Source organism: Palaemon carinicauda, chromosome 40 (assembly GCF_036898095.1).
Source record: "Palaemon carinicauda isolate YSFRI2023 chromosome 40, ASM3689809v2, whole genome shotgun sequence".
NCBI classification, from domain to species: Eukaryota; Metazoa; Arthropoda; class Malacostraca; order Decapoda; family Palaemonidae; genus Palaemon; species Palaemon carinicauda.
This window is the reverse complement of record NC_090764.1, coordinates 21,194,799-21,211,415: the sequence shown is the minus strand read 5'-3', so window position 1 is coordinate 21,211,415 and position 16,617 is coordinate 21,194,799. Positions and strand designations below refer to the sequence as shown.

The window sequence follows — 16,617 nt, the reverse complement described above, 5'->3', positions numbered from 1 at the left end:
TTCTCAAGTGTAAAGAAGGTCATGTTTTTGGTTTCTCAAGTGTAATCAAGGTAATGTTTTTGGTTTCTATAGTGGAAGGATGGGTCATATTCTTGGGTTTTCAGGTAGAAAGGTCGTGTCTTTGGCTTCTCTACAGTAGTAGAAACATTATCATGTCTTTGCCTTCTCGAAGTAGAAACAGTCATGTCTTTGGCTTCTTGATTAGGAACAAGGTCATGTCCTTTGCTTCTCCTGTAGAAACAAAGTCATATCTTTGGTTTCTAGAGTAGAAACAAGGTCATGTCTTTGGTTTTCAAGTAGCAACATTGTTCATGTCTTTGGATTCTCGAGTAGAAACAAGGTCATGTCTTTGGTTTTTAAGTAGAAACATTGTCATGTCTTTGGCTTCTTGAGTAGGGACAAGGTCATGCCCTTTGCTTCTCTAATAAAAGCAAGGTCATGACTTTGGTTTTCTGGTAGAAACATTGCCATGTTTTTGTCTTCTTGAATAGAAACAATGTTATGTCTTTGGCTTCTTGAGTAGAAACAAGGTCATGTCCTTGACTTCTCAAGTAGAAACAAAGTCATGTCTTTGGGTTTTTGAGTAGAAAGGATGGCGTGTCTTTGGCTTGTCTTTTGCTGTTGCATCCCTAGTTTGACATAATCTTTTCTATTGACGTCTTCCATAGGAAAGGGATTTTTATACATTCATTTTTCTGTGAGAATTTATCTTATGTTCTTGTCTTATTATCTGCAATCTTTTCTAGAAACACTTTGTCTTAGAAACTAATATCTTTCTCTTTGTGTATGTATTTATAGACTATCATAGATATTTCGTATAATTTTAGAATTTCATAGCTCTTCATCTTTTATATTTAGGAAATACAGCAAAATTTCTATGATAATTCAAAATGTACCTTTGTACATATGTTTATATTAAGAGATTTCTCGAGTAGGAAGAGATTTTTCTATTATTAACATTATTATTTTCTTAATCACTTATTTGTAAGTCAGATAACCATATAATATACATTTTCCCTGTCAGATCTCTAGTTTCAGCAGGAGTTTTAGTTAAATATATGATTTCACATTACCATTTACTCAATTTCTGCCCTGAATTCTTTTACTTTTAATGTTAAAATATATGTCATTGATTGCAATTTTGACATTATCTCAGAATCACCATTTCTTCTTATTCTTCTTTAGATGGTTCCATGGTAAGATAAGCCGCGAAGAAGCCGAGAGCTTGTTAACCCCTCACGAAGATGGACTCTTCTTGGTTCGAGAATCTACCAACTTCCCTGGCGATTATACTTTGTGCGTTTGCTTCTCTGATAAGGTCAGTTTCATGTACTTTAGGACATAACTGATAATTTTTTTTTGTGAACTTTTCTCAGATCCAACTATATTTTGTGAACTTCACAAATTCAACTATATTTTGTCAACTTTTTTCAGATCCAACTATATTTTGTGCTTGTCCCTACCCTGTGATTAATTTCTTCTTTGTCTACCATAATTTGATACATTCAATTCCCAATACCTTTAAGGAAATAACCACTTATCATACATTTATGTAAGTAAATTTGAGTGTACAGTGTTTAAACGTATGTACTATTTTCTTCTCTTTTTTCAGGTTGAACATTATAGAGTTATATACAAAGATAATAAATTAACTATAGACGAAGAAGAATTTTTTGATCACCTTACAAAATTAGTGGAGGTAAGAGATTTTGAATATTTATTATAAGAATTTTTTAATTCTGCCTTGTACCATAACAATTTTATATTAAGTGAGACAGAGTATATGAGAAATGATTTAATGGAGTTTTCATAAGTGAAATTTCAACTTGTCTTAATTTTTCCAGCATTATGAACAAGATGCCGATGGGTTGTGTACACAGCTAAAAAGATCAGTGCCAAAGCAAGGCAAACGACAGTATGACGTAGATCCCGTGAAAGCATTTAAAGCAGCAGGGTGGTCCATAAATAGGCAAGAACTAAGGGTAAGTATGTATATACACTTGTTGGTAGAAAATAGCCCAAAGAAGATTGAGAGAGATTATGAGAAGATACAAATTGTAAATTACTGTAGTTATGCTAGCTGATATTGGATAGTGTTGCAAGAGAAAATTTAAGTGACAGTGTACTGTATTTGGTTTACTCGTTTACTCGGGAAAGTATCAAGTTCCTTTTGAATTTCATCCATATTGTTTTCCAACTCAAGATAACCTCCAAATGTGCTTGGTAAGCTACTGTTCACTAAAAGTAACAGTAGTTTGTATGGCATTTCTAATCCTACTCATATGAACTTTATAAATGACAGTTCAGTGGCTTGGGAGTATAGTAGATACACATTAGAGACAATTCAATTTTCTCCTCTGCGTGGTCAGAGAACTCCAGCCACTTTTAACCCTTTTACCCCCAAGCTATTTGGAACTTTCCAGCCCGTAACCCCCAGGCGTTTTTTTTTTTTTTTTTTTTTTTTTTTTCTTCAAGCACATTTTGCAATATATGTTTTGGAAATTGCTCTTAACAGCCTTTATGTTCGTCATAGCGAGGTCAGGTTGGTCTAATTCTTTTGGAAAATGCCTGAAGTTTCCCATAAAGTTATCAAAAATATGCAAAAAAAATTTAAATACGTAGCAGTTTTTTGCAAGGACGTACCAGTACGTCCATGGGGGGTAAAGGGATGAGTTTTGTGAAACGTACCAGTACGTCCATTGGGGGTAAAAGGGTTAAGTTGTTCAAGCTCCGGCACTTTCCTTGGTCCTAAGGTTAGAAACGAATTTCTTGATTTTATCAAAGAGGACAAACACATTTGCTTACTTTGTCAAATGTGGTAAACTACCAAAAAATCAGAGACATTTTAAATCAACGGATCTCTTAACACTAGATGATGGGAAGCTATTGTATGACAGTCCTAGTATCCCTCTAGTTTTCGCTTTTTGTATATGTATATCATCCCTCTACAGCATGTGGCACCATGCTGGTAATTATTCTAGAATTCACTGTTCTAGCAAAGGATGACATTGTCAAGTGACACATTTGCTAAGGAATTAGGCATGCAAAGTAGCTGGTGATATAGTGTGAATCACTGGAATGGTCAAACATGCCTCTACAGCATGTGGCACCATACTGGTAATTATTCTAGAATTCACTGTTCTAGCAAAGGATGACATTGTCAAGTGACACTTTGCTAAGGAATTAGGTTTGCAAAGTATCTGGTGATATAGTGTGAATCACTGAAATGGTCACCAGTTTGCTTTGTAAGTGGGAAGCAGGTGCTATGTAGCAATATCCTTAGGATTCTCCTTACTTGACCGTGGACTTAGCAACACATAACAGGAAAACAGAATGTCTCTTGCTGAATAGAATTAGTTACTCCTGTTATTATTATTATTACTTGCTAAGCTACAACCATAGTTGGAAAAGCAGGATGCTATAAACCCGAGGGCTCCAACGGGAAAAATAGCCCATTGAGGAAAGGAAAAAAGGAAAAATTAAATATTTTAAGAACAGTAACAACATTAAAATATATATTTCCTATATAAACTTTAAAAACTTTAACAAAACAAGAGGAAGGGAATAAGATAGAATAGTGTGCCAGAGTGTAACCTCTATCTAGAAAAAGATATGTTGACAAGAGAATTTTCTCGACATAAAGGCTTTAATATTATGAAGTACAGTATATGCATATACATTATACTATATATGTGAATAGATATACATAAGGGTTATTGGAGATTTTATAATTAATCCTAAAATCTGGTTGTCCAAAAGGAAGCTTAGGAGCATTCAGTATATTTTTGTGTTGAGTAGAATGCTCAATAGGTTTTATCATGAGATTACAGTATATAAACATATTTAGAAAATATGTTTTTGTGTTGAGTAGAATGCTCAATAGGTTTTATCATGAGATTACAGTATATAAACATATTTAGAAAATAACTGATCACTTTATTAGTAATCTGAAAAGAGGAAGCTTTAATATAGAACCTGGAATGATCTTCCTAATCGGGTAGTTGAATCAGTAGAACTTCAAAAGTTCAAAGTTGGAGCAAATTTTTTCATGTTGACCAGGCTGACATGAGTCTTCTTATAGTTTTTATATGACATATCTGTTATTGATGTTGTTAATAGTTTATATAGGATATATCTGTTTTGACGTTGTTACTGTTTTTAGAATGATTTATTGTTAATTTATTCTCATCATTTATTTATTTCCTTATTTCCTTTCCTCACTGGGCTATTTTTCCCTATTGGAGCCCTTGGGCTTAAAGCATCTTGCTTTTCCAACTAGGGTTGTAGCTTGGCTAGTAATAATAATAGTAATAATAACCACCTCCTGAAAAAAAGCTCAGTAAAGCCATATGATAGGAATTTTGTCAACAAGGAAAGGTATTAGTTGTTATGAGAAGCCACAGAAATGCTGGGGATAAGATTTATTCTTAGATCAAATTGGTCAAATGTTTGGTTTCCTTCTCCCAATATTATTATGATCTAGAATTTCTTCAGAAGATGCATCTTTGTTAGCCTAGATTATTTTTAAGTATTGTGCCATATTGCCAGTTACCAGATATATTTAATTCTGTTTTTAGTAAAATTTAGATATCTCAAGATAGTCTCGTGGATATTGTGTTTTTGATTTTGAGAGGTGTAATGCCCAAATACTACTGCGTTACTTTTATGACTCTAGTGGATTTAAGTACAGTACATATATCTTATTTACACAAATGCTTTCCTTTATTATCCTTGTAGCCTTTAAATTTATGTAGGAGCTATAACAGTCATAGCTAAATGGAAGTTGCCAAAAATATGGTTTTGATGTGGTGGCTATACGCCAACAATTGCCAACAAGGTTGTTGTTTTAGGTTTGCAATGCAAAAAAGGCTCTAGAAGACAAAAAACTACTAAAAAGACAGACAACCTTATCAAAAGAATTGTTTTGAAATAATCTTCAAATGCAGCAAAGATTTTGAAGGCAGAAAATCCCATGTCACTTGGAAATATCAAAAAGAACTGTGCAATATTGTTTGCAGAAAGACCTTGATCTGCCCTCTTAGGTTGGTCCAGAGAAGCCTTTCCTTTTAGAAGCCATAAAGAGGAAATGACAGAAATTTTGCCTAAAATCATTTGCATTCGACTGAAAAGGACTGGGAATACATTATTGTTAGTGATGAATCTTGCTTTCACGGCATTCAAATGCTAGAAAGAAGGCACAAATACATTCAGTATCAAACATCTTTGCATCAAAGTGCGCCGTCAAAATAGTAAGATATTTTTTGGTTTGCTCAGCATTTCAAAGATTCAACTCTTGTTATGCTACTTCAAAAGGATGGATACGTGTTGAAATATTAATTCAATCGTATGCGAGTGAAATCTTTATTTTAATTTGGAATTTTTCAATTTTTGGAAGAAGTGTCCTGGGTTTTTTATTTGTTTTTATGGTGACAGTATTCATGATAAAATTTGTAATGTAATTCAGTCTCATTGAATATTGGAGAGGCGTTAGGACAAAGAACCATAACATTTTATTAGTAATTTAGGGATAGCAGCAGGATTAGCCTTTGTTCAGCATTTTTGTATACATGAAATGAACCTCTCTGTAATTATAGGAATATTGATATATGATCCAGGTGGTGAAGACAATATGTGGGTTGAATATAGTATACACAGGTAATTAGTATACCATCCATTTTGCTTGGCTTTAAAAAGGAAAGAGTATGATTTTGTTAAATGCTAAAACAATTCATTTTCTAAGAGAGAGTATATGAATTATGGACATATATTAACTGAGTATAAAGTATGTAACATTAAAAATGTTTAAGATTGTAGGCTGTTCATATACTCCTTTTTGTATTGAAAGTGAATCTTACTTCCTAAGTATAAAAAAAACCACATATTCTCAAGTTTATATTGATCACTGGCAAAATACCTTCAAAATGCCAATCACCAAGGTGAATTGATCACTGTTATTATTATTGTTTAGGATACTGAAATCTTAACTCCTGTCAGAACTCTCGTATTTGTTAGCAAGTTTGATCAGGGAATATGATATCTGTTAGTACACTGGTTTTAATATTTTTTTTTTTTTATCTTCCAAAAAACACAAAACAACACAGAGCAAAACAAAACACGTCTGACCTACGCAAGTGCTGAGGAGGAATGAGGATAGGGGGTGGGGAAATGTAGGGGTAGAGAGGGGGTATGTTGATGAAGGAGAGGTCTAATTGGTGAGGGATCTATGGTCGTGGTTCAATCACGCCCCAGTTTTCTATACCGACACTCAATGAGTGAGCGAGCTAGGTTTATTCCTGACATTCCATGCATCTCTTTTTTTTTCTCTGGTATATTCAGCAATATCTATGCCTTAGAAATGGTGCTAGAGGAGCATTTCACGGAGCGACACAGGTCGAGCCCAGAAATTATTTTTTGAGGGAAGATTGCAAAAGACTTATGGTTTGAAGTTTTATTTCACTTTACAATGGTGCATTGTATTCTATTCTTCTCATTTTCTTTTTGCAGCTGCTCGATTCTATAGGAAAAGGCGAATTTGGTGATGTTCTTCTTGGTGAATGGAAAGGCCAGAAGGTTGCGGTTAAAAGACTGAAAGATAGCAGTAGAGCCGCCCAAGGTCTTCTAGAGGAAGCATCTCTCATGACGTAAGTGTTGTGCCTCTGGCGACTTTGCTTATTGTAAAACACTCTTTAAGAGGATATTCCCCAATAAAGATTATCCATTTAAACTTTAATATCTGCGAATTATAGGTAAATTTTATATTGTCCTTGTCTGAGTATTTACAGTTATGTAAATCATATATGAACTTGATGTAAGCTTTTTGAAACTTTTAAGATATTAAGACCTTTCATGCTGATTTTTTTTTACGAAGTTGCTGTTGAATGCATCTTGCTTCTATTTTCAGAGAATTATTTTTTCTTTGAGGTTTAAACGTTTTTGAAGTATTTGTTGTGTGAGATAAAGCAAAATGAAAGATTTATTATCATTTTTTTGTACCTTATGAGTTATTTGTTAATTCTTTTAGATGGTTTTCCAAAATTTTACTGTTGCAGAGGATGCTGGTTAATTCTTTTTAGCAATGTCAGAATTCAAAATACAGCTTTACATAAAATCTTAATTTTCTAATTTACAAATTCCCTTCTTTTCAATGACAATATCTTGGTAGGCAAGCATTCAATTAAAACGTTACACAACACTATTTCACATTTCACGACATATGACGTGTTTATGTATTCCTAATACTGGTTAATGGTAAAGCATGACCAAAGCGTAGTCTGTTTCTACTTATTAATTTTGTTTTCTTTTCTTTCACAGGAGCCTTAAGCACAACAACTTAGTCAACCTTTTGGGTCTAGTGTTTGAGGACAACTGCATCCTCCTCGTCACTGAATTCATGAGTAAAGGTTCTCTGGTGGATTATTTGAGATCAAGAGGGAGGCTTCATGTTACAAAGAGAGACCAGATTAATTTTGCATGGTGAGAATTAATCTTATTTTTATTACATGTACTGTACAGTATTGTGCAATTTGTATTTTGTGTGTATTTTTCCTACTGAATCTTATATTTAGTGTACTTCCAGCAAGGGTGTTCTGCTTTGAAAATAGATTCAAAGGTAATGGAACTTATAAACTTAGAATCCTATCTTTAATGTACTCCCAGAAAGGGTGTTTCAAAGTCAATGGAACTTGTAAACATAGAATTACGTGGCTAAGGGTCATAGACCAGAGGAAGTTATTCTTTGAGATTTATTGTCAAGATGCTTGAATATAGTCCGAAATAGAGGTAGTTGGATCATTTGAACTTCAGAACATGAGATTTGTTGAAAGTGCTTTTCTGATGAACAGGTCGACATACCGGTAGGCCTCTTTTCATCGTGCAGTATATTTGTGACATTTAACTTTATTACTGATCTTAATATATTATACAGTTTTTTATTATTATTTTTCATTTATAGTTTATTTGTTAGCGCTCTGTCTCTTTTCTGCTCTGAGCTGCATTCCCAGTTGAAGTCTTTGGGCTTGTAGCAGTCTGTTTTTCCAACTAGGGTCTTAGCTTGGCTAGGGGTAATGATAATGATGATAATTTTGTAAATGTGCAAAGACAATAAAAGCTATTGGCCAGAAATGTTATGACCAGGTCTATGTAGATTTAAGATTTAAGCTGACAAATGATAATGATAATTACAGGTTATTAAAGCATGAAAGTAATAGAACAGAGATCAGTAAAAGTCCTGAAAATTGTGGAGAAATTGCATACGTGAAAACCAGGTGGGAATTTAGACTCAAAATGCTCAAGAGAGACACAGTTACACCTATAATCTCACTGAGAAAATTTATCGTCGAGATGTTGTATATGAGATTGACTAACTTCATCAGAATTAGCTTACGAAAGCCAGTTGACAAATCATTTAAATAGAATTATATTTTCTTTTTTGTGAAAATAGTCATGCGGGTATTGTATTAAAAGTGCCAAATGCTAAGGATCTCACTTAGGTTGAAAATTGTTTCGAAAGAGATTTCATATGATAATAGAAATATGTAACGCTAACTACGGTATTTGTTTACTAGTTTAAACTATAGGTAGATGCATAATAGGCATTGTGGAGCTTTTGGTTTAAGGTGACAATCTTGCATCAAGATTGTTATATGAAAAAATATTGATTGCATTAGTCAATTAGACTAGAATCACAATTTATCCTTGAAAACAAACAACTATCAATAGTTTTATACAGACAACTGACCTTTCTATGGCTTTGATATTTTTCTCTTCAAAGGTAAATTTGTTATAATGCATTTTAACAGATTAGTACTGTATATGTCGAATTCTGGTTTTTATATGTTCGAGAATATAAGTACAGTATACTGTATAAACATAAAGTTGATGTTTTTAAAGATATCAAAATTTAGTAGCAATGATTCTGTAGTTGTTTTTATTTTGCAAAATGCAAATGGGCCCGTTTTCTATCGTTATAAAAGTTAGAATAAATAAGAAATTCTATAATTGATTGATATAATTCCCCATTGCAGTGATACTTGTAGTGGAATGGCTTACCTAGAGTCCCAGAAAGTCGTTCATCGTGATTTAGCAGCAAGAAACGTGCTGATAAGTGAAGAAGGTGTTGCCAAAGTGTGTGACTTTGGATTAGCTCATGAAATGAACCTCAAGCTTGATGGTGGAAAGTTTCCTATTAAGTGGACTGCACCTGAGGCCCTCAGACACAGTGTAAGTTGAAGGAACCCGTTCTCGTTTTTAGTTTTTCCATCTGAAGTTTAGTATTGTACAGCATTAGCAAGAGTATGGATTTTTAAAACTTTTCCTGTGTTGTATTACAATAGTGTAATGATTTATTTACCTTATGTAAACAATAATGTCTAAATTTTAGGGTTTTTGTTCTTTGTAGCTCATTTGAATTACAAACTGGTTGCCAAATGATTTAAGTGTTGCTATGTTTGAATGGTTAAATAATTATCATCACAATATTTTTATAAATCTTAGAACTTGCATCTCTTATTTATTCATACCCAATTTCCATGATATTTATAGGACTAAATAACCAAAAATTCAGTTATTTGTAAAAATGTTTTAATTGCAAGTGTGCCAACATTCCCATTTGAAACCAATAAAATGAATTGATAAATTATCCTGTATTAATTGTTTTTTCCATTTTCCATCTTCAGCAATTTTCAAACAAATCGGACATGTGGTCCTTCGGAATTCTTCTATGGGAGATCTATTCATTTGGTAGAGTGCCATATCCAAGAATTGTAAGTATCCGTACTATGAGTGTAAAACCTTCTTTAAGAAATACTTTGTTGTGAAATTGTAATATTTTAACCTATTACAATAACGTAATTTGATTGTTAGTTCTGTCTAAGAATAAGTACTTTCTTGCTTTAGATTTATGTTTTTTTTTATGGTAACGCTGAAATCCAACCCACACAAAAGAATTTTTGCACTCCAGCCTCAAACTTCTTTTTGACATTTTATTTAACTCATCTTATTACAAAAACTATACAAGATAGGGCTTTAAAATATTTATTATCATAGCATTTGGAAAAATTTTCAAATCTATCTATCAAATCTTCTTCTTTGTCTGCATCTTTTCCCACTTTTATGTGGGTCGATGTTCAGAATCTCCACTGGATATATTGGTTTTGGCAAATTTTTCATGGCCGGATGCCTCTCCTGTCGCCAACCCTCCCCATTTACCCGGGCTTGGGACCGGCACCAAGTTAAGGCTGGCTTGCCCCCCCCTCAATGGCTGGGTTTCATATCTATCTATCAAATACAGTATGTAAATAATAGAAGAAGGAGAAAATGGTAATTGATGGATGTAAAATATATTCAATGGTGCTGAAGGAGTCTGAAGATTTAATAGCACTCAGTGTTGAATGATAAAAATATCTCCGTAAACTCTAATGAAATCTCTTGGGGTACATCAGAATAAATTTTTAAATGTCAGTATAGTCTAAAGCTCTTTATTGTGTGACTGGCTAGTTTAATTGTAAGATTATTAAATTGAAAATGTGGATGGGTAATTATTGTTTCTGACCAACGCAAGAGCTGAAGAGGAATGAGAATGGGGGGTGGGGAGATGTAGGGGTAGAGAGGGGGTATGCTGATGAAGGAGAGGTCTAATTAGTGAGGGATCTATGGTTGTGGTTCAATCACGCCCCAGTTTTCTATACCAACGCTCAATGAGTGAGCGAGCTAGGTTTATTCCTGGCATTCCATGCATCTCTTTTTCTCTGGTATATTCAGCAATAACTATGCCTTAGAAATGGTGCTAGAGGAGCATTTCACTGGGCGACACAGGTTCCTCGCCCAGAAATAGATTTTTCCTTCGTCAAAATCCCTTTTTGATAATCTATTGCAAGGGAAATTTAGTTCACATGATAAGGACCCTGTAGATAAAATGAATTTAGCAAAGGAAAAACAGACATGCAGAAAAGGAAGGTAATGATTATGAATACAACACCTGGAAATTTATTTATATTTTGGAAGGGATAAGGACTCCGTACTAAGCAGCGTGTTCTATTGGTATCCAAGCTCTTACATATTACAGTAGTAGCAATGAGGTGGATAGTGTTTGATAGAATATTTTCCTCAAAATCAAAGGATAAGCAAAGGTAATAGAAGATCCTATAAATATATTCAGTGGAAATGATGTGAATATTGCAAAACGAGTTTTTTTCTGAATTTATGTCTTACAAGTTCTCCATAATGGTATTGGAAATAGAAATTTACCCCAGAAAATCAGTTATACTGTAGTAATTTATAGTCCAATTTTAAGTAGCATTGATACCATTTAAAATACTGTTGAACATTTTTTAACCATGAAAAAGAATTGGATATTCATTCTCTGATTTAATTTCTCCTTAAATTAGCCGCTAGTTGATGTCATGAAGCATGTTGAAAAGGGATATCGCATGGAAGCACCTGATAGTTGTCCACCTGAAGTGTATCAGTTGATGAAGGAGGTAAGTGTTAATTGCTTCTTCAGTTTAGTGATTGCCATGATCTCTTGTGACTACTCATTCCGTATAGAAAGAAACAGACGTTGCTGTTGCTATTTTAAGTGTCTAAAGGAAGATAGTTAAAATAATGAGTGAATATCTTCACTATATTGTATCATTATATCTTCCCTATATTGTTTCATTTAAAGTACTGTTTACAGAATGTAGTTATGCAGGTACTTAGTACAGTATAGAACATATAAATATTTCTTTTTTAATTCAGAGTCCTGTTATATTTTATTTATGGATTACAGTTGATAGATGTTTGCCATTAAAATGGTGTTCAAGGAGACATATTGCCTTTTTATTATATGGATTGAGTAAAAACATTACCTCTTTGCTGAATGCAATTATGTTTCATTCAATTCAAGCTGTTTTAAGTGAATGTTTGTTATTTGTAATGGGAAAAGTTTTATGTGAATTTAGAAACAAATTAAATAGCATGGCCTAAATTTTATAAGCTAATCCAGTCCAAAAAAGGTACCACACAAGATAAATGAAGAGAAAGTTTTCTATATGGTTTATTATTATTCTTTTTGTGATGTACCTGTAATGATCGTGAAAATATATACAATAGTAACATAACAGCATGGATGAGAAAAACTCCAGCTTGAGAGAGAAGCAATATGAACATGATTGCAGGTTCATAGAAATAATTTAACCCTTTTACCCCCAAGCTATTTGGAACTTCCCAACCCTTAACCCCCAGGCATTTTTTTTTCAAGTACATTTTGCAATGTATGTTTTTTAAATTGCTCTAACAGCCTTAATTTTTGTCATAGAGAGGTCAGGTTGGTCTCATTCTTTTGGAAAATGCCTGAAGTTTCTCTTAAAGTTATCAAAGATATGCAATAAAATGTAAATAGCAGTTTTTTGCAAGGACGTACCGTTACATCCATGGGGGTAAAGGGATGAGTTTTGTGAAACGTACCAGTATGTCCATTGGGGGTAAAAGGGTTAAGAGATTTTCTCAATTTGAAATGGCTAAATACTTATGGGAAGGGTTGTTTTACTAGCACTATTATCCAAAATTTACTCTTTGTGAAAGGCATAAAATGTGTACCACATTTAGAAATATAATCTTATTGAAATTGTCGCACTTCTCTGGTCTTTCATAATTTGAATAGCTAATTTAGAACAATTGAAGTTATAAAACTTTTTTTTTATAATTTAGTTAAAACAAATGTTTGTTATCTTGTACTGAATAGTTTATACTGTAGTTTGTTTAGTTGTATGAAGACTTATGTTAATTGTAACACGTTAATGATGCAAGTATGGTATAAACTGACTTGTAATTTGTGTGGGACTTTTATGCATCTATTAAAAAGTCTGTACTTATGAAGTATTATGATTATAGTATGATAGATCTCCCAATGATTGAAAGGGTTTTCTGTGTTGAGGAATATTTTCACTAAAGAGTAAGGAAGATACATACATACATATACCAAGGCACTTCCCCCAATTTTGGGGGGGTAGCTGACATCAAACAAATGAAACAAAAAAGGGGACATCTCTCTATGTTCCTCCCAGCCAGATGTGAGTTCACTTAATTTGAGGCTGTTATGGTTTCGATTATTGAAAGTTTATCTTTTAATACTTTAAATTTTCCCAACTACTTTATTTCAAAGTTATCTTATTTTCATTTCAGGCATGGGATCTGGATTGCAGTCTTCGACCCACATTCCAGGAAGCCTGTAAACGGCTATCACATCTTCAACAGCTAACTTCAGATTGACCTAATTTGGGAGCTTAAATGACTTTTTAATGGTGCCAATGCTAGATCGTGCTAGCTTCAAATTCGTGCAGTGCTGACTATGTCCAAATGTAAAAGTTTGTGGAGTGAACATTTAAGTGGACTTCCTATTGGTGACAATTACCAAAACCAGAAGTACATTTGTGCTCTTACACATTGTGCAAGATGACAAAAGTTAAATGGTGTATCAGTGTTATCCTGTACACTTAAACCAGTCAGGTATTAAGCCCAGGACACCTGAGCCTGTTGTCCCTCCAGACTGATACAAGGTAGTGTTAGCTACATGACAATTTAGTCTTTTTTTATTTTTTTCAGAAATGATTATTTTAGTCAACTTTAAATAGACTGAGAGTGAAAGTATATTTGCGTCAGTTTTTGTAAAGGCCTCTTTGCTTAAGGAGACGGTGCAACATTATTCTCTCCTAATAGCTTTACGTAGCTGTGAAACAAAAATGGTGAGCAGTGGTGGTACTTGATGTGTGTGGATATCATTCATGTTCCTGTGTAGTGTAAAGCCAAGTATTTTATTGACATGCGTGTGTCTTCATTTTTGTATTTTTTTTTTTTTTTTATTTCTGTGAATAGTTGGACAATGTGCTTTCTGGTCTCTTTACAATGTTAGGTGTCTTGACAAGTTTCTGTATTTTGTGAAAGGCCTGAAACTATGATTGGCTAAAATCTTCTAAATAATTATTGTTTTTAATTAGTACATAAAAAGTTTAAATTTAAGGGAGGATAGAATACATTGCAGTATTTCAAAGAAGAGTATTATGGACTAAATATTTCCCCAAAGTTACTATTGGAGCATCTAACATGCAGTGTGAATATAATTATTGTAGGAGTGATGTGCAAGTATTACAGGTACTGAGTATTATCCAGATTTACTTTTATTTTGTATTTTATGAAATTGTATGCAGATCTATTAATCTGAGCTTCACATTGAAGAGAAAATATGGGCTACTTCTCTTTCATCGTTAAATAATATTTCCTTTGATGGCAAATGATCACATTACCGCACAGTATTTGTAAATTACGGAAAGGGGGGATTACAAAAATTATTATTGTACAGTACTGTGGAAGACAAATTTTAAATTTGGATATATCTGGTATTCTTTTCTTTATACTGATTGCTAATATCCTTTTTTGCCGTTATGCAGTATTGAATTGTTTCCAGAACAGTTACCAAGGATGTACTGTAAATGTTAATTTTCTATTTGAGTCATTGAAAAGAAAAGTTAGGAATAAGTGTAAGGAATCTTGACATTAACTTTCAAAGCAATGAAATGATTTATCTTGAGTCCGCTTGTGGTCGTTGATTGGGCTCTATTTATTACGTAGTGACCACTGTGCTATTAGTATAAGCACCTCACTTCTCCACTTTTTGAGTGCATTTTTTTTTTATTATCTTACATAGACAAAATCTGTTGGTGTGTATATCGCAAGTGAAATCGGGCTGATGAAGTATTAGGAGTAACTGATTGTTAAAAAGAGTTCTTGCATGGATGACTAGAATTACCTGTTCATGAATTATTTATATTTTTGATATGTGAAGAAAAATGCACGGTTGACTTCTACGAGGTTTAACGTTTTGCATTTATATCCTCATTATGTAAATGTCAAGTCGGTGTGAAATGTTTTATGATTAATATATTATGAAACTATTAATGTGATTAAGGGAAATTATAAATTGCTGGATAAAACAGAAATATTCAGCTTTTAATTTATACAGTATATACAGTATATAAATATATATTATATGTTATGGGAGCCTTCTCATCCAGTATTTTCCAGTGCTCAAGAGAATCAAGCAACAGTACTGTACAGAGTTAGGGAATGATAAGTCCCAGGTCAGCTTTTTCAGTGAAGGTTTTCGGCTTACGTTCATAATTTTCATTTCGTCGTTACTTTCTGTTTTGTGTTCGCCTATTTTCTTATCTGTTGAAAAAAATATGCCTAAGTAGTTCTGCAAATTTAATGATCTTGAACGGAAGCTTTTGCGATTGGATTGAATCACTGCAAGACGAGACCTCTTTCAACAGAATTGTGATGACCTGTCTTCTTCCGTTGGGGAAGATGACAGTTATACTTAGTGATGGGATGATTGTGAATCTTTGTACGAAGGGTTTTATAAATATTGCATTGTATACAAACGCTGGATTGGTAAGATACCAATAAAGTGCTATAACTAGTGGTGTACTGGTCATTAGGTTAAAATAAACAATAGAACCAGGCCTTGTATTTGTAGTACAAGAAAAATAAACAATAGATCCAGGCCTTCAAATACAAACAGTCGATTTGGTTTTGATTGGCTTGACATTAAGAAGTAATTAGGCAGTATCAGTACTTTTAGATATTCAAAAAAAAGAAAAGCAACACTAAAATTAACTTCAAAAAGTTATGCTGTCTCATTGTTTTTTAAATGGAAAAATAAAACATTTACATTTTCATCTTTGTTATTATCTCTCCTGAAGTCATTTCAAGTGACATACGAAGCATGTTGTTTTGGTTACAGCTTTTGAAGACCAATGGAATTGATTGGCATCCTGTTGTTTAATTCCAGATTATATCACAAGCTTTAATTAGTTTACAAGAGGAAGGCCAAGGTTTGGGTGGATGGATGGAGTGAAGGAAGCTCTGGGTGATAGGAGGATAGATATGAGAGAGGCAAGAGAGCGTGCTAGAAATAGGAATGAATGGCGAGCGATTGTGACGCAGTTCCGGTAGGCCCTGCTGCTTCCTCCGGTGCCTTGGATGACCGCGGAGGTAGCAGCAGTAGGGGATTCAGCATTATGAAGCTTCATTGGTGGTGGATAATGGGGAGGGTGGGCTGTGCCCCCCTAGCAGTACCAGCCGAACTCTGTTGAATTCCTTGTCAGGCTGAGAGGAACATAGAGAAGAGACATCCCTTTTTTTGTTTCATTTGTTTGATGTCGGCTACTCCCCCAAAATTGGGGGAAGTGCCTTGGTATATGTATGTATGTATGTATGTACATTTAATCCCTTCTTATTTTGCATTTAGATATTATTGTATGAAAGTTGTGTGATACCAAATGTTGTGAGAGTACGGTGTATGACTGATTAATTTGCATTATACAGCGCTGAATGGCCTTTGATTCCTAAGTGCTTGGCTTAAGGCCTAAATTTTATATTCAATCAAACATCCAGAAGATAAACATAGCTCTCCCAATATTCTACATCATGCTGCTTTATGTATAATCCTATTCAAAGTATTTTTCATTTTTTATTTGTATAATTTGGATATAATTTTGTATTTTATAAATTATTTATTCACAATTGTATGCCCATGTTGCTTTTGTTTGCCTCCTTTTGGTATTGCAGTACAGTAATTGT

The 16,617-nt window shown here is 33.5% G+C and overlaps 1 protein-coding gene across 2 annotated transcripts in view; it reads left to right on the top strand.

Annotated features, from left to right (window-relative positions):
* The window catches only part of Csk (C-terminal Src kinase), a 222,680-nt gene extending 206,967 nt beyond the window's left edge, over positions 1-15,713 (top strand). For both annotated transcript variants that reach the window (XM_068363461.1, XM_068363462.1), the window contains 9 exons: positions 1,186-1,318; positions 1,613-1,699; positions 1,845-1,982; positions 6,505-6,641; positions 7,312-7,473; positions 9,024-9,219; positions 9,675-9,761; positions 11,385-11,477; positions 13,162-15,713. In XM_068363461.1, the coding sequence (XP_068219562.1) occupies positions 1,186-1,318; positions 1,613-1,699; positions 1,845-1,982; positions 6,505-6,641; positions 7,312-7,473; positions 9,024-9,219; positions 9,675-9,761; positions 11,385-11,477; positions 13,162-13,248 (1,120 nt within the window). In that variant the 3' untranslated portion in view covers positions 13,249-15,713. The remainder of the gene's footprint in view (positions 1-1,185; positions 1,319-1,612; positions 1,700-1,844; positions 1,983-6,504; positions 6,642-7,311; positions 7,474-9,023; positions 9,220-9,674; positions 9,762-11,384; positions 11,478-13,161) is intronic.
* The last annotated feature ends 904 nt before the right edge of the window (positions 15,714-16,617 follow it).